Source organism: Gallinula chloropus, assembly GCF_964237585.1.
Source record: "Gallinula chloropus genome assembly, chromosome: 1".
Lineage (NCBI taxonomy): Eukaryota > Metazoa > Chordata > Aves > Gruiformes > Rallidae > Gallinula > Gallinula chloropus.
In genome coordinates, this window is record NC_140085.1 from 87,366,951 (window position 1) to 87,388,384 (window position 21,434).

The window sequence follows — 21,434 nt, forward strand, 5'->3', positions numbered from 1 at the left end:
GAATCCAAAGCGCTTCACTGCGAAGTGAGAGGAAGTTCCCTTTCTAATCCCACGCTCTGGCCACCCTTCAACATTGACTTGTTTGTCAGCACTGGACAAATTGTCTGGGGGGGGTAAGTGCTAATTTGCAGCATAGAAAATGCAAAAGGGCTTTTCTAGCCAGTCCATGCAGTTGTTCCTGGGAAGGTACCTGGAAGTAGGCTCAAGTGCAGACAACATGACGGAGGACTTCTGTGGTGGTTTGGCCCTGGCTGGAGGCCACATGCCCACCAAAGCAGCTCTATCACTCCCCTTTTCAGCCGGAAAGGGGAGAAAATAGATTTTGAGAGGGTCAGGAGTCAAGATCAGGTCAGGGAGAGATCATTCTGCAATCAGCATCACAGGCAGAACAGACTCAGCACAGACTAAAAAGAGGTGGGATAAAGCATCTAATTTATTACACTACTAGTGACACCAGAGTTGGGTAATGAGAAGTGTGGCCAGATCTTAAAGCACCTTCCCCCACTCCTCCCTTCTTAGCAGACTGCACTTTAGTCATGATTTCAATCCCTTCTTCCCCCCCATCATGGTGCAGGGAGGGGCAGGGACTGGGGGAATGGGGGTTTTGGTCAGTTCTTCACAAGCTGTTTTCCTTGTGGGGCAGGGGGGAAGCCTGCTTCACCATGGTCTTCTCCACAGGCTGCAGGAGAATGTCTCTCTCTGGCACCTGGAGCGCCTCATTCTTCCCCCTTCCTCCTTCTTCCCCGGCCTTGGTGCCTGCACAGCTCCTTACATGTTCTCACTCCCTTCCCTGGTGGCAAAAAGCAGCTGCTTGTAGTTTTTTTTTCTCCAAATTGTGATTTCCAGAAGCACTGTGATCTTTGCTGATGGGCTCAGCCTTGGTCAGCAACAACTCTGGCCTTGAGCCGGCTGCTGTTCGCTCTGTGGGGCCTGCAGAGAGCTTCTGGTTGCTTCTTGCAGAAGCCACCTCTGCAGCCCCGTCCTCCAGCAGAACCCAGCCACACAAAACTGTGACAACTTCAAAATTCACTGGAGCATGCAAGCCTCACCCCAGGTGGCACGTTCCACAGGTGGAGGCAGAAAGCAAAGCCCCAAGTAGGCTGTGAACCAAGGGCAGCCCAGGTGCCCCAAACCTCAGGCCTGTGATTTAGCACGTACCCGTGTGAAACAGTTACTGGGCTTGGTGTTAGAGGATCGATGTTTCTTGCTTCCCAAGAGAAGCAATCCTCAATTTTCCAAACAAGAGAGAAATGTAGAGCTGCAACACCTAACTTGAGTTACATCCATCATCGGTTTTGGATCTGCACCAGATCCTTGAGGGAAAAAAACATCAGCTTTGAGCAAGGTATTGCATTATAAAATCTACAGGGAAATGTTTACTCTAAAGTAGCCAGCTTAGAAAAGGACGTTCAGGAGAATCAATTTGCCAGAGAAGCTGATTTAATCAGACTGATCCAGGGGTAAATGAGATCTAAATGTTTCACAGGCAGATGGGAAAAAGCTTGTTTTCTATTTGGGGCCTAAATTACCATCCAGTGACCCGTAGGCTCGAGTTTTTCTTGCTACAGACTCATCACTGAAGCAGACACGGGTGGTTAAGACATCAGTCAAGGGCAAGATTCCATGAGGCACATTGACTCTCCTGTCCTCACCCTACATTTCTGAATGCAACACTCCCCTTACCTTCTACGTGCCCAGCACCACTGCCTCAAACCATCAACCCCAAATCCAGTAGCAAAGCACGCTTGTTCTTTGCAAGAAAACAGCTTGGAGAATTCTGCAAGCAACAAGGGACAGAAAAGTAGGGCAGCCTTTCCCCAAGCACCACGCTGAAATCTGCAGGGACGTAGCATCTGACATGCTCATCTGCAAAGGAAAGGGCTGTGGCAGGTGCTGCAAGCGCCAATCCAAGGCTGGTCTGAAAGACTGGAGGCGCTGCGCTCATCTGCAACCCATCCCAAACCATTTGCTCAACCGGCCTGAAACAAATACAGCTGCAAGGGAGAATTCACATGTGTGGCAACTCAAGTTCCAATTAGCTGAGGAAATGGGTCCTGGGAGATCAAATTAGTTTGTGACAGCAGGAAGATAGTTAATTTAGCATGCTCAGACAAGCAATTATATCTTTCCCTAAATACCACTTTCTCTGTGCATTGATGCCTCTCTGCACTGACCCACAGCTGTATCTTGTAGTATCATTTGTGACAGTCTTTTAGAAGCCATTCTGCAGAGGATCACCTGAGTTTGCTTCAGTTAAACTAGCAGAAGAACAAGCTGTGGAGCCAGGTGCAAGAGGGGTGCTGGGAGCACGAATGGGATTGCAAAAGCAGGTCACAGCCTTGCACAGCTGCTGAGTGCAGCATCACTACCAAGCTTCCCACAGCCTGAAGGCTTCATGACCCAAGCAGGAAAGGGAAGAGTTACAAGAAACACCTTTAAAAAAAAATATATATATAAAATGAAGAAAAAAAGATCTGGAAACACATTTCTACTTTGAGGGTTACTGAGCACTGGCACAGGCTGCCTGCAGAGGTTGTGGAGTCTCCACCCTTGGAGATACTCAGGAGCTATGTGGGCATGGTCCTTGGCAACCTGCTCTAGATGAGCCAGCCTGAGCAGGGGGCGGGACCAGGTGACTTTCAGAGGTTTCTTCCAACCTCAACCATCCCCTGGTTCTGTGAAAAAGTTCAACAACTCACTCTGACACAGAGGAACTGCAAACAGCCCATGTTTACAGCCTGGCCATGCAAGAGAGGGACTTTTTTTTGCCGACTTCACACAGGCCACGGGAAACTTTCAACTTCATCATCAGACTGAGCAACACTTGGGAACTGCTCCCATACAACATCTAAAGAACGAGGGTTGTTTGGATCATGATGGCACCTACAGGCCATGTGAAATTCCAAGTTAGAATTCAAATTCTTCTCCTTGCAGTCCCATCTCAATACACTGACAGTGACAATTCCAGAACCCTCTATACCAGCTGCCCTGGACAGAAAAGACTTGGGCTCTTACAGTAAGATGCAGAGAAGGCATCTTTGCTGGCACAAGGTTCAGTTGCACCTCACAGAATCACAGAATGTTAGGAGTTGGAAGGGACCTCAAAAGATCATCTAGTCCAACCCCCTTGCCAGAGCAGGATCACCTAGACTAAAGCACCCAGGAACGCATCCAGGAGGGTTTTGAATGTCTCCAGAGAAGGAGACTCCACAACCTCTCTGGGCAGCCTGTGCTGATGCTCCATCACCCTCACAGTGAAAGTTTCTCCTGACCTTCACATGGAACTTCTGATGCTCCAGCTTGCACCCGCTGCCCCTTGTCCTGTCACTGGCCATCACTGAGAAGAGCTCAGCTGCATCCTCCTGACTTGGCAACTTTTTTAGTCACAGCCCATTTGCAGGGGTGAAATGGAATTCTGTGCTGGAAGGGAATCAGTATGAAAAATAAAAATCCTTTCTATTGTCTCCCACTCACAGAAATCACAGAAATCATGGAAATACAAGTCCCATATAGCATGACAATCTTCTGCTCACTATTTCCAAGTCTGGCACAAGAATTTTATACAGAAGTTCACTGCAATAAACAAATACATGGTTCAGGCTTGTATTTTATTACGGAAAAGAAAAATTAGCTTATTGGGAGTGGGCGGGCAGGCTCCTAAAGTTATTAAAAATGTATCACACAACTTGCCAATTATCCAATTAGGGCAAACTACACAGCCAAACTGACGCCAGGGAGAAATACCTAGCTCTTCAGGAAACTGCTTTGGGCTTGCCTAACGTTTTAGTCTGCTACTGAACTTTAAACTTCAGCCTGTGCTGCTCTGACAGCAGCAACAGCCCCAGTTTAATAGGAACCTCCATGTGTCGACCAAAGGAGTACACTGGTTGAGTTCAGGATGGCCTCTCTGTGTTAAAGATCATGCATTTCTGCACCTTCCCTGAGTGTTAAAAGATGCAAAACAACCAAGGAGCAATTAAGATTTATTCTCACTAAGGAGAAACATCAGCACGTGATACATCTTATTTTATTTATATCCCATGAACAGCCCTGCAATTCCAGGAACTTAAAATACGCTGAATGGTCGCTTGTACTCCCCTTGTTGGATAAGCTTCTCCTTACGATCCTGTGGAAGAAAGAGAACATTCATCACTGCCCTGTTAGAGACGGAGTTTCAATCGGCCTGGGGTGAGAGAAAAGCAGTTCCAGCATTTCAGCAGGAGCTATAGCAAGGTAGCACCACATAATGTTATGGGTCACTTCCAACCTAAACAGCTCTCCTGGCATAAACTCTGGTAACAGCTGTTGTGATTAAAAAGTTTAAAAAACCACCAAAAAAACAAGGCATTTAGCCTCACCTTCCAGGTAGGTAGGGAAGACGTGCCCAGACTGACCTCTCTGCACGTCTCTCCACTCCCACAGGCCAGCAGGGACCAATCCCCGTGATGTATTTTTCATCAAAGCAGCTGTGTCAGTTCATCCATACATTGAGCTTCTACCTCCTCCTTCTGGCTAAATAATCCAGTTTAGAGATCTAATTATGGAGAAACTTCTTAATAACTTGCCTAAATGTGCCTGTGTTCACTTTCAGCCCATTTGCATCTCACACTGTTACACTACACAGGCACTGCAGATCTTGCCCAGACTCCTTCTGCTGGGTAACACCAGAAGACTTGCTTAAGACTTTGCAATTTATCTCTTGCTTTCCCAGATACGCAACCAACACTCCCCAAAGAAAAGGGTATAACAGCTATTGTGCTTCATGTACTACCAGAACACCAAGAAGAATCCCCAACATCCATAAAGGGACTGGAATAAAAGGAAAACAGGTTGTCCTGGAGACTGCACTGAAGACATCAGCTTAAGTATTACTGGTCAAGTATGTCTAGATTTCCCTTTCACAGGTTTATTTTCAAGCACTTACATGCTGAGCTTCATGTACAACACAAAATCAGCCTGACAAAATACTGCAGAGATGCTGAACTCTCAGAAACATTTTTAACAGCACACTCAGTATGTTTTCTAAAACCTGTACTTCCAATTCATCCTAATAAATGCTTTCCCTATAAATATTCTATTAATTTTATGTTTACACTTCCTGATTTATGACTTGATCCATAAATTGCTATTTTTGTGCAAGAGGGAAATAAATTCAAATTTACAAGTAAAAACAGTCAAGTCACCTAGCATTTTCTTATGTATGCATAAAAGGGAGCATTTTCCCATGGTTCTGATCCCGATGCTCCCATTCCAGGACTCAGAACAGAAGCAAGACAAAAAGACAGACCTTCCAAATTAAAAATCCAGCTGAGATCAGGCACTGTAACCAGAAGTACTCCCCTCCATTTGCTTCATGAGATTAGCAGTTAAATCAAGCATTTCAGAGACCTTGCTGTCATCTACAAGCTTCCTGCTTATATTTCAGAATGCACAGTTACTGAATAGCAACAACTGAAAATAAAGAGTGCCTTACAGCTAATTTACAGTGTCACTGTAATCAAAATGCCTGATTACAGCAAAACAACCTAATCACAGAAACTCTGACCAGCCGTGCCTAGGTACTAGTGCAGGTACTTAGTACTGCAGTACTTTGCAGCCGGCTTGGAGAGACCAGGCTGGGTATCAGCCTTCCTTCCCTCATTACTTCCACCGCATTAATCACTCTGAGGTGCAAGAGGATCCCACCAATTAAGACCCCAGGTGGACCTACATTATTTAATTTGGCGTTCAGACTTACCCTGTCAAATTTGAAGACAGCAATCCAGAAAAGGAGAGGCCCTATCGCATAAAGCGCTCCTAGAAAGGACGTCTTGGGAGTCGGGCGGAAAGTGGGGTAGACGTTGTGTGTCCTGGCGTAGTCCCAGCGAAGCAAGGCAGGATCTTCCTGGGGTGGGAGGAAGAGACACAGGTGAGGACGCGGGGGGTCTGCCACAGGCACCCAACCCGGCGCAGCTCTCGCCGCGGGGCTGGGGCATAAAGGCCGCAGCTACCTCCAGGCCCAGGCCGGGGGAGGGCGTCAAGGTCACGGGGAGAAAGGCGCCCTGCCGAGCGCCCGGGCCGCGCTGCGGGGCGCCAAGCGAGGGGGACAGGCGCCCCGGCCCCCCTCCCGTCCCCTCCCCGCGCCCGCCCTCCCACTCACGATGACGGGCGGTGGGTTCGGGTTGTTGAGCTGCATCTGGTACTGCAGCTTCAGCCGCGCGCGGATGGCCAAGCGCTCGGCTTCGGCGCGGCGCTTCTCCGGCGACGCGTCGAAGGCGGCGGGGTTGAGCTCGGTCGGTAGCGAGACGTAGGTGTTGGGCCGGTACGCCTCGGCAGCGGTGGGAGGCGGCCCCGACGCCATCTTGCAACCCCCGCCGCCGCCGCGCTGACCGGCGGACGCGCAGGCGCGGGGGGGGGGGGCGGTGCCGGCCTCGCCGCGCTGTAAGAGCCCCGCCCCCGCCAGAGGCGAGAGCGGCGGCCCCGTCCTCAGCGCGGCGCTCCGGGGACAGCGGGCGGGCTGCGGCAGCCCAGCCAAACGTCCCGCACTGCCCAGGCGGTGGTAACGCTGGAGGTGGCAAAGTCCCGCCGCCGTTTGTCCTCCGGCTTCGCATCGCCTCTTCCACGCTTTAACCGAGGCCGGGTTGCCCGCAGCAGCCGCGACACGGACCGCCACGGCTCGCTGCCCTGCCGCGCTCCCCCGGCGGGCTCCCAGGGGACGCCCCGCTGGTGGCTGCCAGCCTCTGCATCAGAAGAGGGGTGGCCAGCAGGGACAGGGAGGTGATTGTCCCTCTCTACTCTGCCCTCATGAGGCCCCATCTGGAGTACAGTGTCCAGATCTGAGGCCCGCAATACAAGAAAGATGTGGAACTGTTGGAGAGGGTTCAGAGGAGGGCCATGAAGATTGTCCCTCTCTACTCTGCCCTCATGAGGACCTCATGGAGTACAGTGTCCAGCCCGGCAGGGTTCCGTCTTGCTGGTGCTGGTTCCCCAGGCGCGCACAGGCCTTGCACCCGAGTTGTCGGCCCAGGAACAAACCTGCCGGCAAACAGGTTTTCTGCTGTTTTTCCATCTGGGCACGCAAGGCAGCAGCCAGCGCTGGTGGGAGCCAGTGGCTGCATGTGCGTTGTCTCGGCCCCTTGCTGAAGGGAGTTGGGGGGGGGAGGTGGAGGGACAATGGGACACACATCAGGTGAGGGACAACAGCCCGCTCCTAAGCACACATAAAATCACATTGCACAACGTAACTCTTCTACCTGAGCTCTTGGAGAACAGATTATTTCCTTTCGGTCTCAACAGCTAATCAGGGCCTCTGTGACTTGCTTCCAGCAGGGTGAAATGCACGTTGGAGGTACGTTTTGTGTGCCGTGAATGCATCGGGAGGTACTTTTCCTTCTCTCAAATACAAGAATCACAGAATGGTCTGGGTGGAAGGGAGTAGAATCTGAATGGAGGCCTGTGACTAGCGGTGTTCCCCAGGGCTCGGTGTTGGGTCCAGTCCTGTTTAATATCTTCATTGACGATCTTGATGAGGGTATAGCATCCACCCTCAGCAAGTACGCCGATGATACAAAGCTGGGAGGATTGGCTGACACGCAGGAACACTGCGCTGCCATCCAGCGAGACCTTGACAGGCTGGAGAGCTGGGCTGGGAGAAACCAGATGAGGTTCAACAAGAGCAAGTGTAAAGTCTTGCACCTGGGGAGGAACAACCGACTGTATCAGTACAGGCTGGGGGATGACCTGCTGGAAAGGAGCTCTGTGGAGAAGGACCTGGGGGTCCTGGTTGATGACAGGTTGGCTATGAGCCAGCAGTGCGCACTGGTGGCGAAGAGAGCCAATGGGGTCCTGGGATGCATCAGGAAGAGTATGTCCAGCAGGTCGAAGGAAGTGATCCTCCCCCTCTACTCTGCGTTGGTCAGGCCCCACCTGGAGTACTGTGTCCAGTTCTGGGCTCCATGGTATAAAAAAGACAGGGATCTCCTGGAGAGAGTCCAGAGAAGGGCCACGAAGATGATTAAGGGCCTGGAACATCTCCCATATGAGGAAAGGCTGAGTAAGCTGGGTCTGTTCAGCCTGGAGAAAAGAAGGCTTAGGGGAGACCTAATTAGTGTTTATAAATATCTTAGACTTGGGACGCAGGGGGATTTGGCCAGCCCCTTTTCAGTGGTCTGTGGGGACAGGACTAGGGGCAATGGCTGTAAGCTGGAGCATAGGAAGTTCCGCACCAACATGCGGAAGAACTTTTTCACAGTGAGGGTGACGGAGCAGTGGAATAGGCTGCCCAGGGAGGTGGTTGAGTCTCCTTCTCTGGAGATATTCAAGTCTCGTCTGGATGCCTATCTGTGTAATATGAGATAGGGAGCCTGCTTTGGCAGGGGGGTTGGACCCGATGATCTCTTGAGGTCCCTTCCAACCCCTAAAAAAAAAAAAAAAAAAAAAAAAAAAAAAGAAGACCCCAAGGATCACAGAGCTCCAACCCCCCTGCCACAGGCAGGGACACCAACCTCCAGGCCTGGATGTACACAAGGCTGCCCAGGGCCCCATCCAACCTGGCCTTGAACACCTCCAGGGACGGGGCATCTGCCACCTCTCTGGGCAGCCTGTTCCAGCACTTAACCACTCTCTCTGTAAAAAAATTACCCCTAATATCTAATCTAAACCTTCCCTCCTTTAGCTTTAATCCATTCCTCCTTGTCCTGCCATTATCTACCCTTTTAAAAAGTTGATTCCCCTCCTGTTTGTATGTTCCCTGCAGGTACTGGAAGGCTGCAGTGAGGCCCCCCCACAGCCTTCTAGTCTGCACAAGCCCAGGTCCCTCAGCCTCTCTTCGAAGGGGAGGTGCTCCAGCCCTCTGATCATCTTCGTGGCCCTCCTCTGAACCCTCTCCAACAGTTCCACATCTTTCTTGTATTGCGGGCCTCAGATCTGGAGACTGTACTCCAGACGGGGCCTCATGAGGGCAGAGTAGAGAGGGACAATCACCTCCCTGTCCCTGCTGGCCACTCCTCTCCTGATGCAGTCCTTTCCGAAACTCTCTCCTGGTGTTTTCTCCAGCTTTTCCACCCTCATCTTCTTCACAGACTTGCAGCTGGAAATCCAGGTGAAAACTTGAGCTGCTTCATTCACGGTCAGCTCCCAAGAAAGTACTGAAGTGCCCTGCTGCTTTGATTTCAGCTTGGGGCAGTGGCTCCTGTTGCATGGAAAATGTACTCACTTCACCTTCCCATTTCACGAGCATCAGATTTAGTGCGCGCTGTGTCTCCAGTTCCACAGTTGCCTCTGTAACTGGCGTGTGAGAGCTATGTTAGCAACACCATACGTATACCAGTAGCACTGCCATGTGGTATTCCTGTGGTACTTTCCTCTCTGAGGGTTCCCAGGGGCTTGGCAGCCTCTGTTTCCCTGCCTGTGCACAGTCGTCTTCTTTAAAAGCTGTTCCTCCCTGCTTCCCCTTATTCCTTAATAAATGACATGTGCAACCTTGAAATGGAGATTTCTGGCAGGAACAGGGGTGCAGGTTGGATTAGCGTACCGGCAAGGGGAGTTTGTTCCCTTCTTTGCTGCATCACAGAGTGGAAAAGAAAACTCCCAGTCCTGGGGATCTCCTAAAGGACTTTGAAACAGCCAGACACCTTCCCCCCAGACTGCTGGCTCCCGAGGCCTGTCTGTAATGGCGTGGGACAGTTCCTGTGGGCAGGAGCAAAGATGGTCTTGCAGTGAAGTCACTTGGCAAGCGCAAGGGGTTCAGCTCCCAGCCCTGCTGCAGACTCTTTGCGATCTTATCTGTGCAGGTCCAAGCTGTGCCTTCTCCCTCTCCCCGGAGCTCACAGCTGTGCGTGTACATGCTCGGCATGCAAACAGTGCTGAAATTAATTCTACTGGGAGAAAAACAGAAGGTGCAAAGCTACATTTCCATTAACAACGGAATGTGCTGTATTAGAAAACCGAGCATCCAGCCGCTATGCTGAAAACACCTTTATGTTTCGTCTCTAATCGCTACTTCATCCTCCCTCCCAAAGGATCAAGTTCCCCATGGGGAGTCTTTTCTGAGATGTCACTTCTTTCACGGGGTGAGAAAATGACTAAATCCCTTCCAGAGAGATGTATTCTTTGGCACACGAGCCCGTGCATTGCAATATGTTCCTTTCACCCCTACAGAGGTGATTTTGTGCATTTTCTTCATTTCCCAACAGCGACATCCCTAACTTAAAACACCACCCTTGAGCAGTGCACCAGTGTTAAGTGTATAAACCTTGCATAAAGCGGTGCAGGACAAAGACAGAAATACTGCAGACCAAGCACTTGACAGAAATCAGTGACTGTTTTTTCTCCCTGCTGACTAGAACCTCTGCATGCAGTGAGAAACGCTGTGGTGACAAACTGGACTCCTGTGCACACCTCCTGCATCATCTGCTGCTTCTGGGCTGCCCTATGGCAGGCTGAACGTAGCCTGGCTGCTAACTGCAAACCACCTTTGAAGCAACATACTCTGTGAGAAAGAACGGGAGCCTTCTTGTCCCTGTTTTTGCCAGCCAGATCACGATGCTCATTTGACTCTCCTGACTGCTTGTGTTGACCTGAGGCAAGCAGCAGGAATATAAAACAGGCACTCGTGAGAATGGGGCCACTCTCCGTAGGGTGACACAGGCTTGATCTACGATATCTCATCATAAACCCACATCTTTGTGGACTCAAATGGCAAGACTTAACAGGTAAGACCCCAAGTGCTTTATTTATAATTTTTTTCTTTTTAATCAGGATTGTTGATTATTGAATTTTGGGGTTGGCAGTATTGAATCAATGGACAATTCCCATGAAATTACCTTTGAGGTTTACGTCATCTGTTTTCTTTGTGATCAGCAGTAACCAAAGTGGAGAGAATCAGTCAAGAAAATTAATCTTTGTCCAGAACCCTGTGGTGGGTTGACCTTGACTGCTGCCACACACCCACACACTCACTCTCCCTTCTCAATAGGACTGAGGGGAGAAAATGAGATGGGAAAGCTCGTGGGTTGAGATAAATACAGTTATTAAGCAAAAGCTATGTACTAAGCAAAAGCAAAGCCTTCACTCCTTCCCATCAGCAGCTACGTGTCCAGCCACGTCCTGGGAAGCAGAGCATCAGTGTGCATAGCAGTTGCTTGGCAAGACAAATGAAATAACCACAAATATCCCCCTGTTCTGTGGATGTGGATGTTGTCTACTTGGACTTTGGTAAAGCCTTAGGCATCATTTCCCACAGCATTCCCCTGGAGAAACTGGCTGTATGGCTGGGCCCAGAGTCCTGGTGAATGAAGTTAAATCCAGTCAGTGGCTGGTCACAAGTAGTGTTCCCCAGGGCTCAGTGCTCTTTAATATCTTTATCAATCGTCTGGATGAGGGGATCAGGTGCACCCTCAGTCAGTTTGCAGACAACACCAAGTTGGGCAGGAGTGTTGATCTGCTTGAGGGCTCTATACAGGGGTCTGGACAGGCTGGATCAATGGGCCAAGGCCAACTGAATGAGGTTCAACAAGGCCAAATACCACATCCTGTGCTTGGGTCACAGCAACCCCAAGCTACAGGCTTGGGGAAGAGTGGCTGGAAAGCTGCCTAGTGGAAAGGATCTGAGGCTCTTGGTCAACAGCCAGATGAGCATGAGCCATCGGTGTGCCCAGGTGGCCAGGAAGGCCAACAGCATCCTGGCCTGTATCAGGAATAGCGTGGCCAGCAGGACTAGAGAAGTGATTGTCCCTCTGTGCTCAGCATGGGTGAGGCTGCACCTCGAGTGCTGTGTTCAGTTTTGGGACCCTTACAATCAGAAAGACATTGAGGTGCTGGAGCCTGTCCAAAGAAGGGCAGCAAAGCTGGTGAAGGGTCTGGAGCACCAGTCCTGCGAGGAGCAGCTGAGGGAACCGGGGTTGTTTAGCCTGGAGAAAAGGAGGCTGATGGGAGAGATTATGACTCTACAACTTCCTGAAAGGAGGTTGTAAACGGGAGGGTATCAGTCCCTTCTTCCAAGTAACAAGCAATAGGACAAGAGGAAATGTCTTTGAGGTGTGCCAGGTGAGGTTTAGGTTGGATATTAGGCAAAATGTCTTCACCGAGGGGGTTGTCAAGCCCTGGAACAGGCTGCCCAGGGGAGTGGTTGAGTCACCATCCCTGGAGGTATTTAAAAGGTGCGTAGATGTGGTGCTTAGGAACTTGGTTAGTGGTGGACTTGACAGTGTTTGGTGTATGGGTTGACTTGATGATCCTCAAGGTCTTTTCCAAACAACATGACTCTGTGATTCTATCCTCCTCCTTTACCTCAGCTTTAATTGCTGAGTGTGATGTCACATGATGTGGGGTATCCCTTCGGTCAGTTTGGGTCAGCTGTCCCAGCTAGGTCCCCTTCCAAAGTCTTGCCCATCTCCAGTCTGCAGACCTTTGAGGTTGGTCATGGGGCACTGGAGAGAAAGCCTTGATGCTGTGCAAGCATTGCTCAGCAAGCAGAACAAAACAAAACACTGGTGTGTTAACAATGCTATTTTAGCCACACATGCAAGGAACAGCAGTAGGCAGGGTGCTGTGAAGACGATCAACTCCACCCCAGCCAGACTTGGTTCAAAAGCATCTTGAATACTGTCCTACACACAGCTTAATTTCTGAGAGTGTTCCCCTCCAATTCAGTCTGAAATCAGCCACACTTCTATGTCAGACTCTTGGGTTGAAGATGCACATAACTTCCAGCGTGAGTTCAAGCTAACCCAAGATACTGTCCTTCATTTTAGACCTATGTGCTTTTGTAGGTGACTTTCCAGTTGCACTCCAAAACACAGGCTGGGTTTGTTTGCCTGTAGACACAAAGAAGCCACATCTTTTCAGAGCGGCCAGGCTCAGTGCTTCCAGTGAACGAAGGGAAAATTAACTGAAATCACAGACCTGTCTACCCACCTCCAAGGTGATCGTGCATGACGCTTTCAGAAGAGACAGGTTAAATGTGCTGTCATCCTGAAAAATACTTGTGTCTGTCAAACTGGTGCTAAGGGCTTGCAGCTGTCCTGTTTGCACCAGTTGTCAGGTTGGGTCAACATGTGTGCTGGGGCTCTGTTTGGAACTCTTGCTGACCTTTTGCAAAGAAATAAAGCTGGGAAACATGGGGGGCGGGGGGGGGGGACACGGACACCTGACAAGATCACTTATATCACAAGAGGCTTCCTGAACAGAGGTACCTTACTTCTAATTCCCACCTGTAATGGGTAAGAAGGGTCTTTTGGCTCCTGTTCCAAATCCATAGAAATGAATTAATATTAATGTGTGTGCTGATGATCTTTTCCTGAGGGAAATTGGTACCAGGCATCTGTCTGCATTGATGCATCCATGGTAAAAGGCACAGTAGATACAGAAGGGGAGCAGTGTAAAAGATATCAGGAGACTTGACTCAGAACAAGTGTGTCTAATTGCAGTATATAACTATGGGAATAAATCATCCAGATAAACACGATTCATTCTGTGTTAGGGGCTGAAGTCCCCAGTATCTTTATCTTACTGTTATTTAAAGGAAACCTGGCACACAAAGGAAGGACTTAACATGGTTAGGGGAATTATGAATAGTTCAATCGTTATTACAGCCAACAGGCCACCCATAAAATGTGTATCAAATGTTGAGCTCAGCAGGAGTTAGTTACAAAACTAGGACACTTAATGACTCATAAAGTGCCAGGAATAATGAGCGACGGCATTAAACAAACCATTTCTGCCTCTCCTGGGCTTGTCCAGAGCCGGTGACAAGAAGCCCTGTGCTGTTTCAGCTTTTCCTGCAGAAATAAAATTTTTTACTCACACTGAATTGCAGCTGTGGCTGAGCTGCCTGAGCCGAGGAGCGGGTGCCACCTGGGAGGCTCTGGTGGGAGAAGCAGCAGCGAGCAGCCAGCATTGCTTCTCCACTCCTTCGCAGGGCATCAGTTGTAGCATTTCAGAATATAATTTTCTCAGCTCTCCCTCTGCTTAGAGCTTCTTGCAGGAGAGGTTATTAATAGTCACATAACATTGAAGACTGGGAGAGGAAAAGGTCTTAGAATAAAGTGTGGTGGCAATTAAAAAGCTGAATGTCTGAGGATAATTCTTGTTATCGGCTGAGGATTAGAACTGCCTAACCAGCCAAGGGGGTGGCATTGAAGCTCAGTCTTAACTCTAGGGCCTGAGCTCTTGCCTGAGCTGCCTCGAGTGTGTGTTGCATCTAGCCTTGGACCACAGTGACTCAAGTTCCCAGCTTGCCCTCAGACCTCCCTGGTTAAATCAGGCTTGCCTGGACATCCCTGGGTCTGTGGCTGATCCATGGTTATTACCACTTGACGTGCCCTGGTCACCTTGTTTGGCTCCCAGCTCACCTTCCGCCATGGAGCCAGTCTTGCTATCCCTGGACTGTACTGTGCCTCATGGAGCAGTGTGCAACCCCTTGACCACAGGGAGTGTGTGTGGCACCAAAGGTGGACTCATATTGACAGCAGTAAACGTTCAAAAAGTGGTTCAAGAGAGAGTCAGTGAGAGGAAACTTAAATGTTGCAGAAAATGTCTCATGCAGGGGAGGGGAGGCGTCTGCCCTGGCCTGTTGCTCCTGACACAGATCACCACCAGCAGCTAATGTTTCTTTTTCCCCCATTTCTCCCTGGGTGTTTTGTGCTGTCCACAAAAGAAAGGACAGATCTTCCTTGGTCAGTCTGAGTATTGGAAAATCAGCAATGCCCACTGTGAACTGCCTGCATCTCCCTGACTTGATGGAGGGAGCTCCAAATGGTAAGCCCTCCTACCCTGAGACATTTCTGAGAGTCTCTGAGCTGGAGATCCTGTCTTTCTCTGTGGACTGTGGAAAGGGTCCAGTTTAGCCCAAATGATTCCCAGCCCCAGGAGTATCCAATGCGTGTCAGAGTGCCACATGTTACACGGCCTTTATTTTGCCTGTGAAGTCTGCTCAGACCCATGGGTGAAACCCTGGACTAGCTGGCAGCAGAGGAGAGCCCTACAAATAATGGCTTTAGCCCACAAAACCATCAGATTTCCTACAACACCCTGCATGAAGTTACTTCATGGGTTTAGCAGGATTTCCTTTCACAAACAAAATCAGAGTGTGAGGCAAGGCTTCTGTGTGAAGGTCCATCCAGTGGGGGCTGGTGGGACTTTAATCCCCAACAGATACAGCCACTTGTGCTCCTCAAGACAGGAATAGTTTGGTGCTAGGGACTTTGTGTGTCCTGGTGGGGTCCACTCATGAACACCATCTTGGAAGAAGCCTCACTTTGTGGGATCATCCAGCCCAAAACTTCTTCTCAGCCCAGAAGTAATTTTTAACTGGAAAAGGAGCAGTTAGAGACAGTAACTCTTTAAGAAGTCACAAGTCTCTTCTTGGTACAGGAAGGCACTCACGCCCTGTGTAGGGAAAAAAAAGAACAGCCTAAAATCAGTGATAGAGCAGCCTTGAAGGAGATACAGCTCCATTGTAGCTACGTAGAAAGAGATACTTGCTTTATTTTGCTTCATATATTTTCTTGGAAGTCTGGAGCTTAAATTTTACAGCAAGTCTTTGGGAACACACTGCGAAGCAGACCGTCAGTATGAATAAAATATGTTAGCAGAGACATGTTGAATTTAGTGTGACTGTTTGGCAATCTCTGTATCTCAGTGGGGAAGTACTTAGTTGTGGCAATGCAGAGTGGGTTTTTTTGCTCAAGTAAAAGACAGAATACAAATGAGGCTGTTGCTGCAGAATGCCAGCTAGTGGGAAAGACATGCAGTGTCCAGCCTGGGAATTTTAGTGCTTTTTTAAAAAAAAAGAAAAAGATGGCAATACTAAAACCTTAAACTTCTGACCTATAGAGACAGAATGGCAGAGCACTGCTTTTCTTGGGCTCTTATTATCTTTGTATAAATCAGGAACATGAACTAAACAGGAAATACTCCTCAGCAGCGCAGAACCCTGTATCCATCAGGTTTCATCTGCCTTTTTGGGGAGACTGGGTAGAGCAGCTGTCAAGGTTAAAAACTGTAAGAGACAGGGTTTTTTTTTTCTTAAATGAATGTCTCCAAACATCCCTAGATAACCTCTTATCAGAGAGGTTTGCTCTTTGGATAAACCACTTCTGTTTACAGTGGCATGTCTCCCTTATCTAGGCAATGTAATTGTGATTTTCAACCCCAAAGGAAAGATTTCCACTCATGAGGTGACCTTTGCAGGGCCCGTTAGACACAGTGCTTTCCCTGCTCTCCTACTGCTTCTCACTCCCTCTGCTTACGAGCATGTCCTTGCCCCCAACTCACCAGAAAATGTTTTTCCTGTACCCAACCCATACTCCCATACTTTGAACATACTCTGACTCCTTCACTTGCTGCTCAGTCTTCTGCCTGCTCTCCTCTGGCCATATCTCGCTCACTTTCTTCCAAGTGTCTCCACAAGAAGCTGTGGCAGCCACTTGCAGAACCCTTAGCAGATGGCAACTGGCACTCTGCTCTTTGCTTCATCTCCATCACCTCTGTGTCAAGCAACCTGTACATGACTGTGGTGGTTTGGCCCTGGCTGGAAGCCAGACGCCCAGCAAAGCTGCTCTATCACTCCCCTTTTCAGTTGGACAGGGGAGAAAAAAAGATATTGAGAGGCTCAAGAGTCGAGATGAGGACAGATCGTTCTGCAATCAGCATCACGGGCAGAACAGATTCAATGCAGGATTTAAAAAAACATCTAATTTATTACACTACACACACACACACAGAATGACACCAGAGTTGGATAATGAGAAGCAAAAGCAGATCTTAAAACACCTTCCCCCACCCCTCCCTTCTTTGCAGACTTAGCTTTATTCATTATTTCTCTCCCTTCTTCCCCCCAGGAGAAGCTATGGAGAAGGACCCAACCATCTCTGAACAAATGCCTTGCGTGGTTAATTGTTCATTTCTTTGTGTGTGCTGGTGCCATCAACAGTGAGTTTGTCTTTGCTCAGGTACAGGCATGGTATTCCCACCTTCTCTTGCTGTGATGGTCTTCCTGCAACCGGCTCCAGGGAGGCAGCTCCCTCTTGCTCATGACACGGTCCACCAGTCACTGTAGCAACCAGAGCTGCCCACAGTGCATGATGTCAAATGAGATGAGTCCAAGGGAAATGGAAAAGCCTAATGCTGTTATGCCTGTATCAGCCTTTCACAGCTGGCTGGGGTGCCTCTTTGGTTGGACCCATTAGTAGGGAGGTTGCATTTTTCCATAATTTCCCTGGGGACTGAACACATACTGTCAGCTGAAGGAATAAGGGCAGTGACTCACCCCTCAACCTGCTTAATTCTTTCCACCAAGGACTGAGAACGTCTGGCGTATACCCATGGGGAAAGCTAATATGCCAAAATATGTTTGTCTCAAATCCAAATGAAAATTTGAAATATGATAAATCACTCCACACAACAGTCACCAAAGTACTTTTTCTTCACAGCTGTATAACTCCTCCCCAGCACAGAGCAACACCCCATCTCCCATCCCCCAAGTCCACCATCCCTTGTTTAACCTGATTGTAGAAAGAGTTTGAACAAAGCAGGAGATCTGAGCCCCTGATCTTAAAAATCTCCTGCGTATGTTTTAAGATAAGTGAAACTATGAAGCTGAAACCTTTTATTTCCTTGTTCTTAGACACAGTTTTTTGAAGATGCAAGATCTGCTCCTGACAGCAATGCTGCTCTTTATTCAGGCAATGATGGAAAAGGTCCTTCTGGCCTTCAGAGCAGAGTTATCTCTGGCTGTACCTTCCCACCTGTGATAGTTGTTAAGCAAATAGCTTCACTTGACAGCTTATGGATTTTTATCATATTTTCTCACAGCACAACCTCTTCCAAATGCCAGCCACTCTGTCTTGTCTGAGTGAGCATGTATTGTTTCTGGCACGAGCTTTATCAAACGTTGAGTCAACCTGTCCAGCAGCTGCATCAAGATTTGCTAAAAGATTTTGGACACATTCCTCTGACCTGCTGTATTATGTAGCATACTTCTCATACAAACCTTTTAGATGCCCTGCACATGATGCACATGTCTGCAACTGCAAGATGTGATACTGTGGTGAGAGGTCTCTTCCTTGGGACCTCTGCTGTCACAGCACATCGTCTTGATCTTGCTCATAGATTGCTAAAGCAAGATCATCTAGCACACATGCAAAAGTATTTCATGGTCCTAGACAGTCACAGCTTTGATCAGTACTGAGTTTAAGTAGTTTCCTACAGAGGGTGCTGGCCTTTGCCCATGGCCCTGAGGAGACTTAGGGTCACAGCACGCAGCCCAGCTTCCCGCAGGAGGATAACCCTGGAAGTTTAGGACTGACAATGCTGTTAGCATTGCCTTGTCCTTGCCTGGTAACAAATTCTTGGAGGAATGGAAAATTCAGAGAGTGGTTAGGATCCCCCTTGGTCAGAACAACAGAGCATAGATATTTTCAGGTGATTTCTTCCAGCAAAGGATTACTTTGTTGCTTGAGAGTCGCTTCTTGTTTGCTGTCAGTGACAGTGAAAGATCAAGATGTGATGAGGAAAATGTGGTCATTAGTCCAGGGACAGGAACAAAGCTGGAGTTGCCCTTGTGACACAGCTTGACACATTCCTGCTTTTATGGCCTGACCCAATCTCAGGAATTGAGGTCTTTGGATTCACTCCAGGACTTCTGAAGAATTCATCAGTATTCCCTAGCAGTGAGAGAGAGCACTGAAAGCATGTAGGTTAATGATGATAAAAACACCAATAAAAATACCTATGAAAATAGTCTGACAAAATTTTCCCCAGCAACCACTTTCACAGATTTTCTGTTTTGATGCAACATTTCTGTTTTCTTTGGCAGAAACAGAACCATCCTCTCTCCCTTCTATTAAAAAAAAAATACTTTCATTTGTTTATTTTTCACCTCTTTTTCTCCTCCTTGCACCAGTTGCTAAGACAGAGGAGTAAACAAGAGAGAAAAGTGAGAGGATAAAGGAGAAGAAAACAATTTGGGGTTTGTTGTTCTGAATACATTTTTTCATCCAAACCCAGAAACATCATCCCAATAAAAATGAGAAAGCTCCTTTGAGCACAGGCTGTCGGTTTTCCATGCCTCCTCAAATCAATTCCTGCTGCACTGTGTGTCCCGGAGCGTAGCAAAGGCAGACTAGCATGAGGCACCCAGAAGATGTTGGCTCCTGACAGCATCCTCGGTTCAGTTTTGGAACTGCAGCAAAGCAATGGCAAACTGTAAATCCTCTTTGGTTTTTTTTTTCCCCTCAACAATTCCCCATAACTGGTGCTTTGATTTACAAAGCAACTTTTGGTTGCTCCTCTCTGCACTACTGATCAAAGCCTTCTGAGACTGTACGTACCCTGGTCTGGGAGGTGTGCTGCAGCCTGGCCGGGCTTACTGGAGCGTGCTCGAGTCCCGCTCTGAGAGGATGGTTATTGATGTGAAACTTCAGCTGCCTTTCCTGAGATGGAATCAGTGAAGCACTACAGAAAGCAAGAGGTGAATAGCAGTGACGCAGCAAAACCGTTTGCTGGAAAAGGAGATCTTTTCTTTTTCTGCTCTGCAGAGACCAAAAGGAGAGTCAAAACAAGCTCTCTACTCCTGTCAGTGACATCAAACATCTTGTAGCAAAACTGTTGTTCGTTTTTAACGCCCTAGAATACTTGAGCATCATATGGATTAAAACTAAAGGAAGGATGGAAGGGTTAGATTAGATATTAGGGGGAAGTTTTTTACAGAAAGAGTGGTGAGGTGCTGGAACAGGCTGCCCAGAGAGGGTCCCTTCCAACCCATGCCATTCTATGATTCTATGATTACGTAGTCAGCAGTTGTGCATGGCTGAGTGGGGAAGGGGGCTTGAGGGTTACAGGCCCAAATTAGGAAAACAGTGGAAGGATTAAAAAAGGAAAGGATCTCTGCTCTAATTAAATACTTAATATGTGTTTTCAAGATGTGTCTCAGCTGCAGCAGTAAAAGTAATAAAGATCAATAGTAATTCTGTCCGGTGTGCTGGGTTTCATCCCAAAGAAAAATTCCTAGAGGGAAAAAAAAAGAGGTTTATAATAGAAGCACTGACCAGACTGGAGCTGTGATCAGTAATGCTTTGTCTACACTTTCATTCTTAACCCTGAGCTCCTTTCTGCAGGTAAAAGCAGCTGCTGCCAAAATACCAAATACTTTAAAGAAACTGCAGTGCCATCACTCCCAGAGGAACTTCCTATTATTCCTGTGTACAGCCTTAAAATAAGCATCTGGTTCTGAGGCAGCACTGGAGTTGAACTAGAACTCTTCCAGCCTCTGTTTAACATTCCTGAAGAAAACAACATAGAGGGAAAACAAAAATACAAGATCCTTACTTACACAAAGCCGTCTCTCTGCAGTAGGTAACTCTGAATACATAAGGTCTTGAGCTGAGCTGAGACAGAGCCCTGTGAATCCACCCAGAGGGGTCCCTGGCAGAGGGCTCTGGTGAGAGTTGGTGACAAAGAGAGGCGCTGGCCTCTCATCAGGAGTGTGCTGAGGCTGAGGACTCCTCACCAGAAAGGACAAGCTGGTGTGTTGACCCCTCAAAAAGGCACAAAGCCAGGACAAAAGCAATCTCTTTCAGACACAGTATGACGTAAAGATGGAACACCTGGGAGGGCTGGAATGAGAAGAAAATCACAGAATCACAGAATCACAAAATTATAGGGGTTGGTAGGGACCTTGAGAGATCATTGGGTCCGACCCCTCTGCCAGAGCAGTTCCCTAGGACATATCACTCAGATAGGCGTCCAGACGGGTCTTGAATATCTCCAGAGAAGGAGACTCCACCACCCCCCTGGGCAGCCTGTCCCAGGGCTCTGTCACCCTCACTGGGAAAAAGTTCTTCCACATGTTGGTGCGGAACTTCCTGTGCTCTAACTTGCAGCCATTGCCCCTTGTCCTGTCCCCACAGACCACTGAAAAGGGGCTGGCTGATTCCCCTTGCATCCCATACTTAAGATATTTATAAACATTAATTAGGTCCCCCCTGGGGACCTGGTCGTCTTTTCTCTAGACTGACCAGTAGAGCTCACTCAGCCTTTCCTCACAGGGGAGATGTTCCAGGCCCTTAATCATCTTCGTAGCCCTTCTCTGGACTCTCTCAAGGAAGTCCCTATCTTTTTTATACCAGGGAGTCCAGAACTGGACACAATACTCTGCCAGGCTCCAGTCTTGGTGAATTATTAAATGTCAGATTTAATTAGACCCCAGTAACTAACGGTGGAGTCAAAACTCATTCTTGGGGCTGCTCTGAAGGGCCCATGCTTAACATGCCATGCTACAAAAGGGTGAGTGGGAGCTCTGTACCACTTCTTTGGGGCAGAAGTGCTCTTGGTAGGGCAGGGCATGGCTGCTGAGGCATGCCAAAAGGCTTTGCACATGATTTACCATCAGCCTGCACAATGGGCTTTGCCTGTGATGTGCAGTTGTATCCCATGGCCTCCATCGCCTTTGTCAG

General features: G+C 48.5%; 1 protein-coding gene across 1 annotated transcript; it reads right to left on the minus strand.

Annotated features, from left to right (window-relative positions):
- Window positions 1-3,589: 3,589 nt before the first annotated feature.
- On the minus strand, window positions 3,590-6,390 carry NDUFB4 (NADH:ubiquinone oxidoreductase subunit B4). The gene is made up of 3 exons (XM_084273877.1): window positions 6,140-6,390; window positions 5,738-5,884; window positions 3,590-4,126 (listed from the first exon to the last, which is right to left on the minus strand). The coding sequence occupies exons 1-3, from the start codon at window positions 6,338-6,340 to the stop codon at window positions 4,067-4,069; spliced, it is 408 nt and encodes a 135-aa protein (XP_084130003.1). The 5' UTR covers window positions 6,341-6,390; the 3' UTR covers window positions 3,590-4,066.
- Window positions 6,391-21,434: the final 15,044 nt, after the last annotated feature.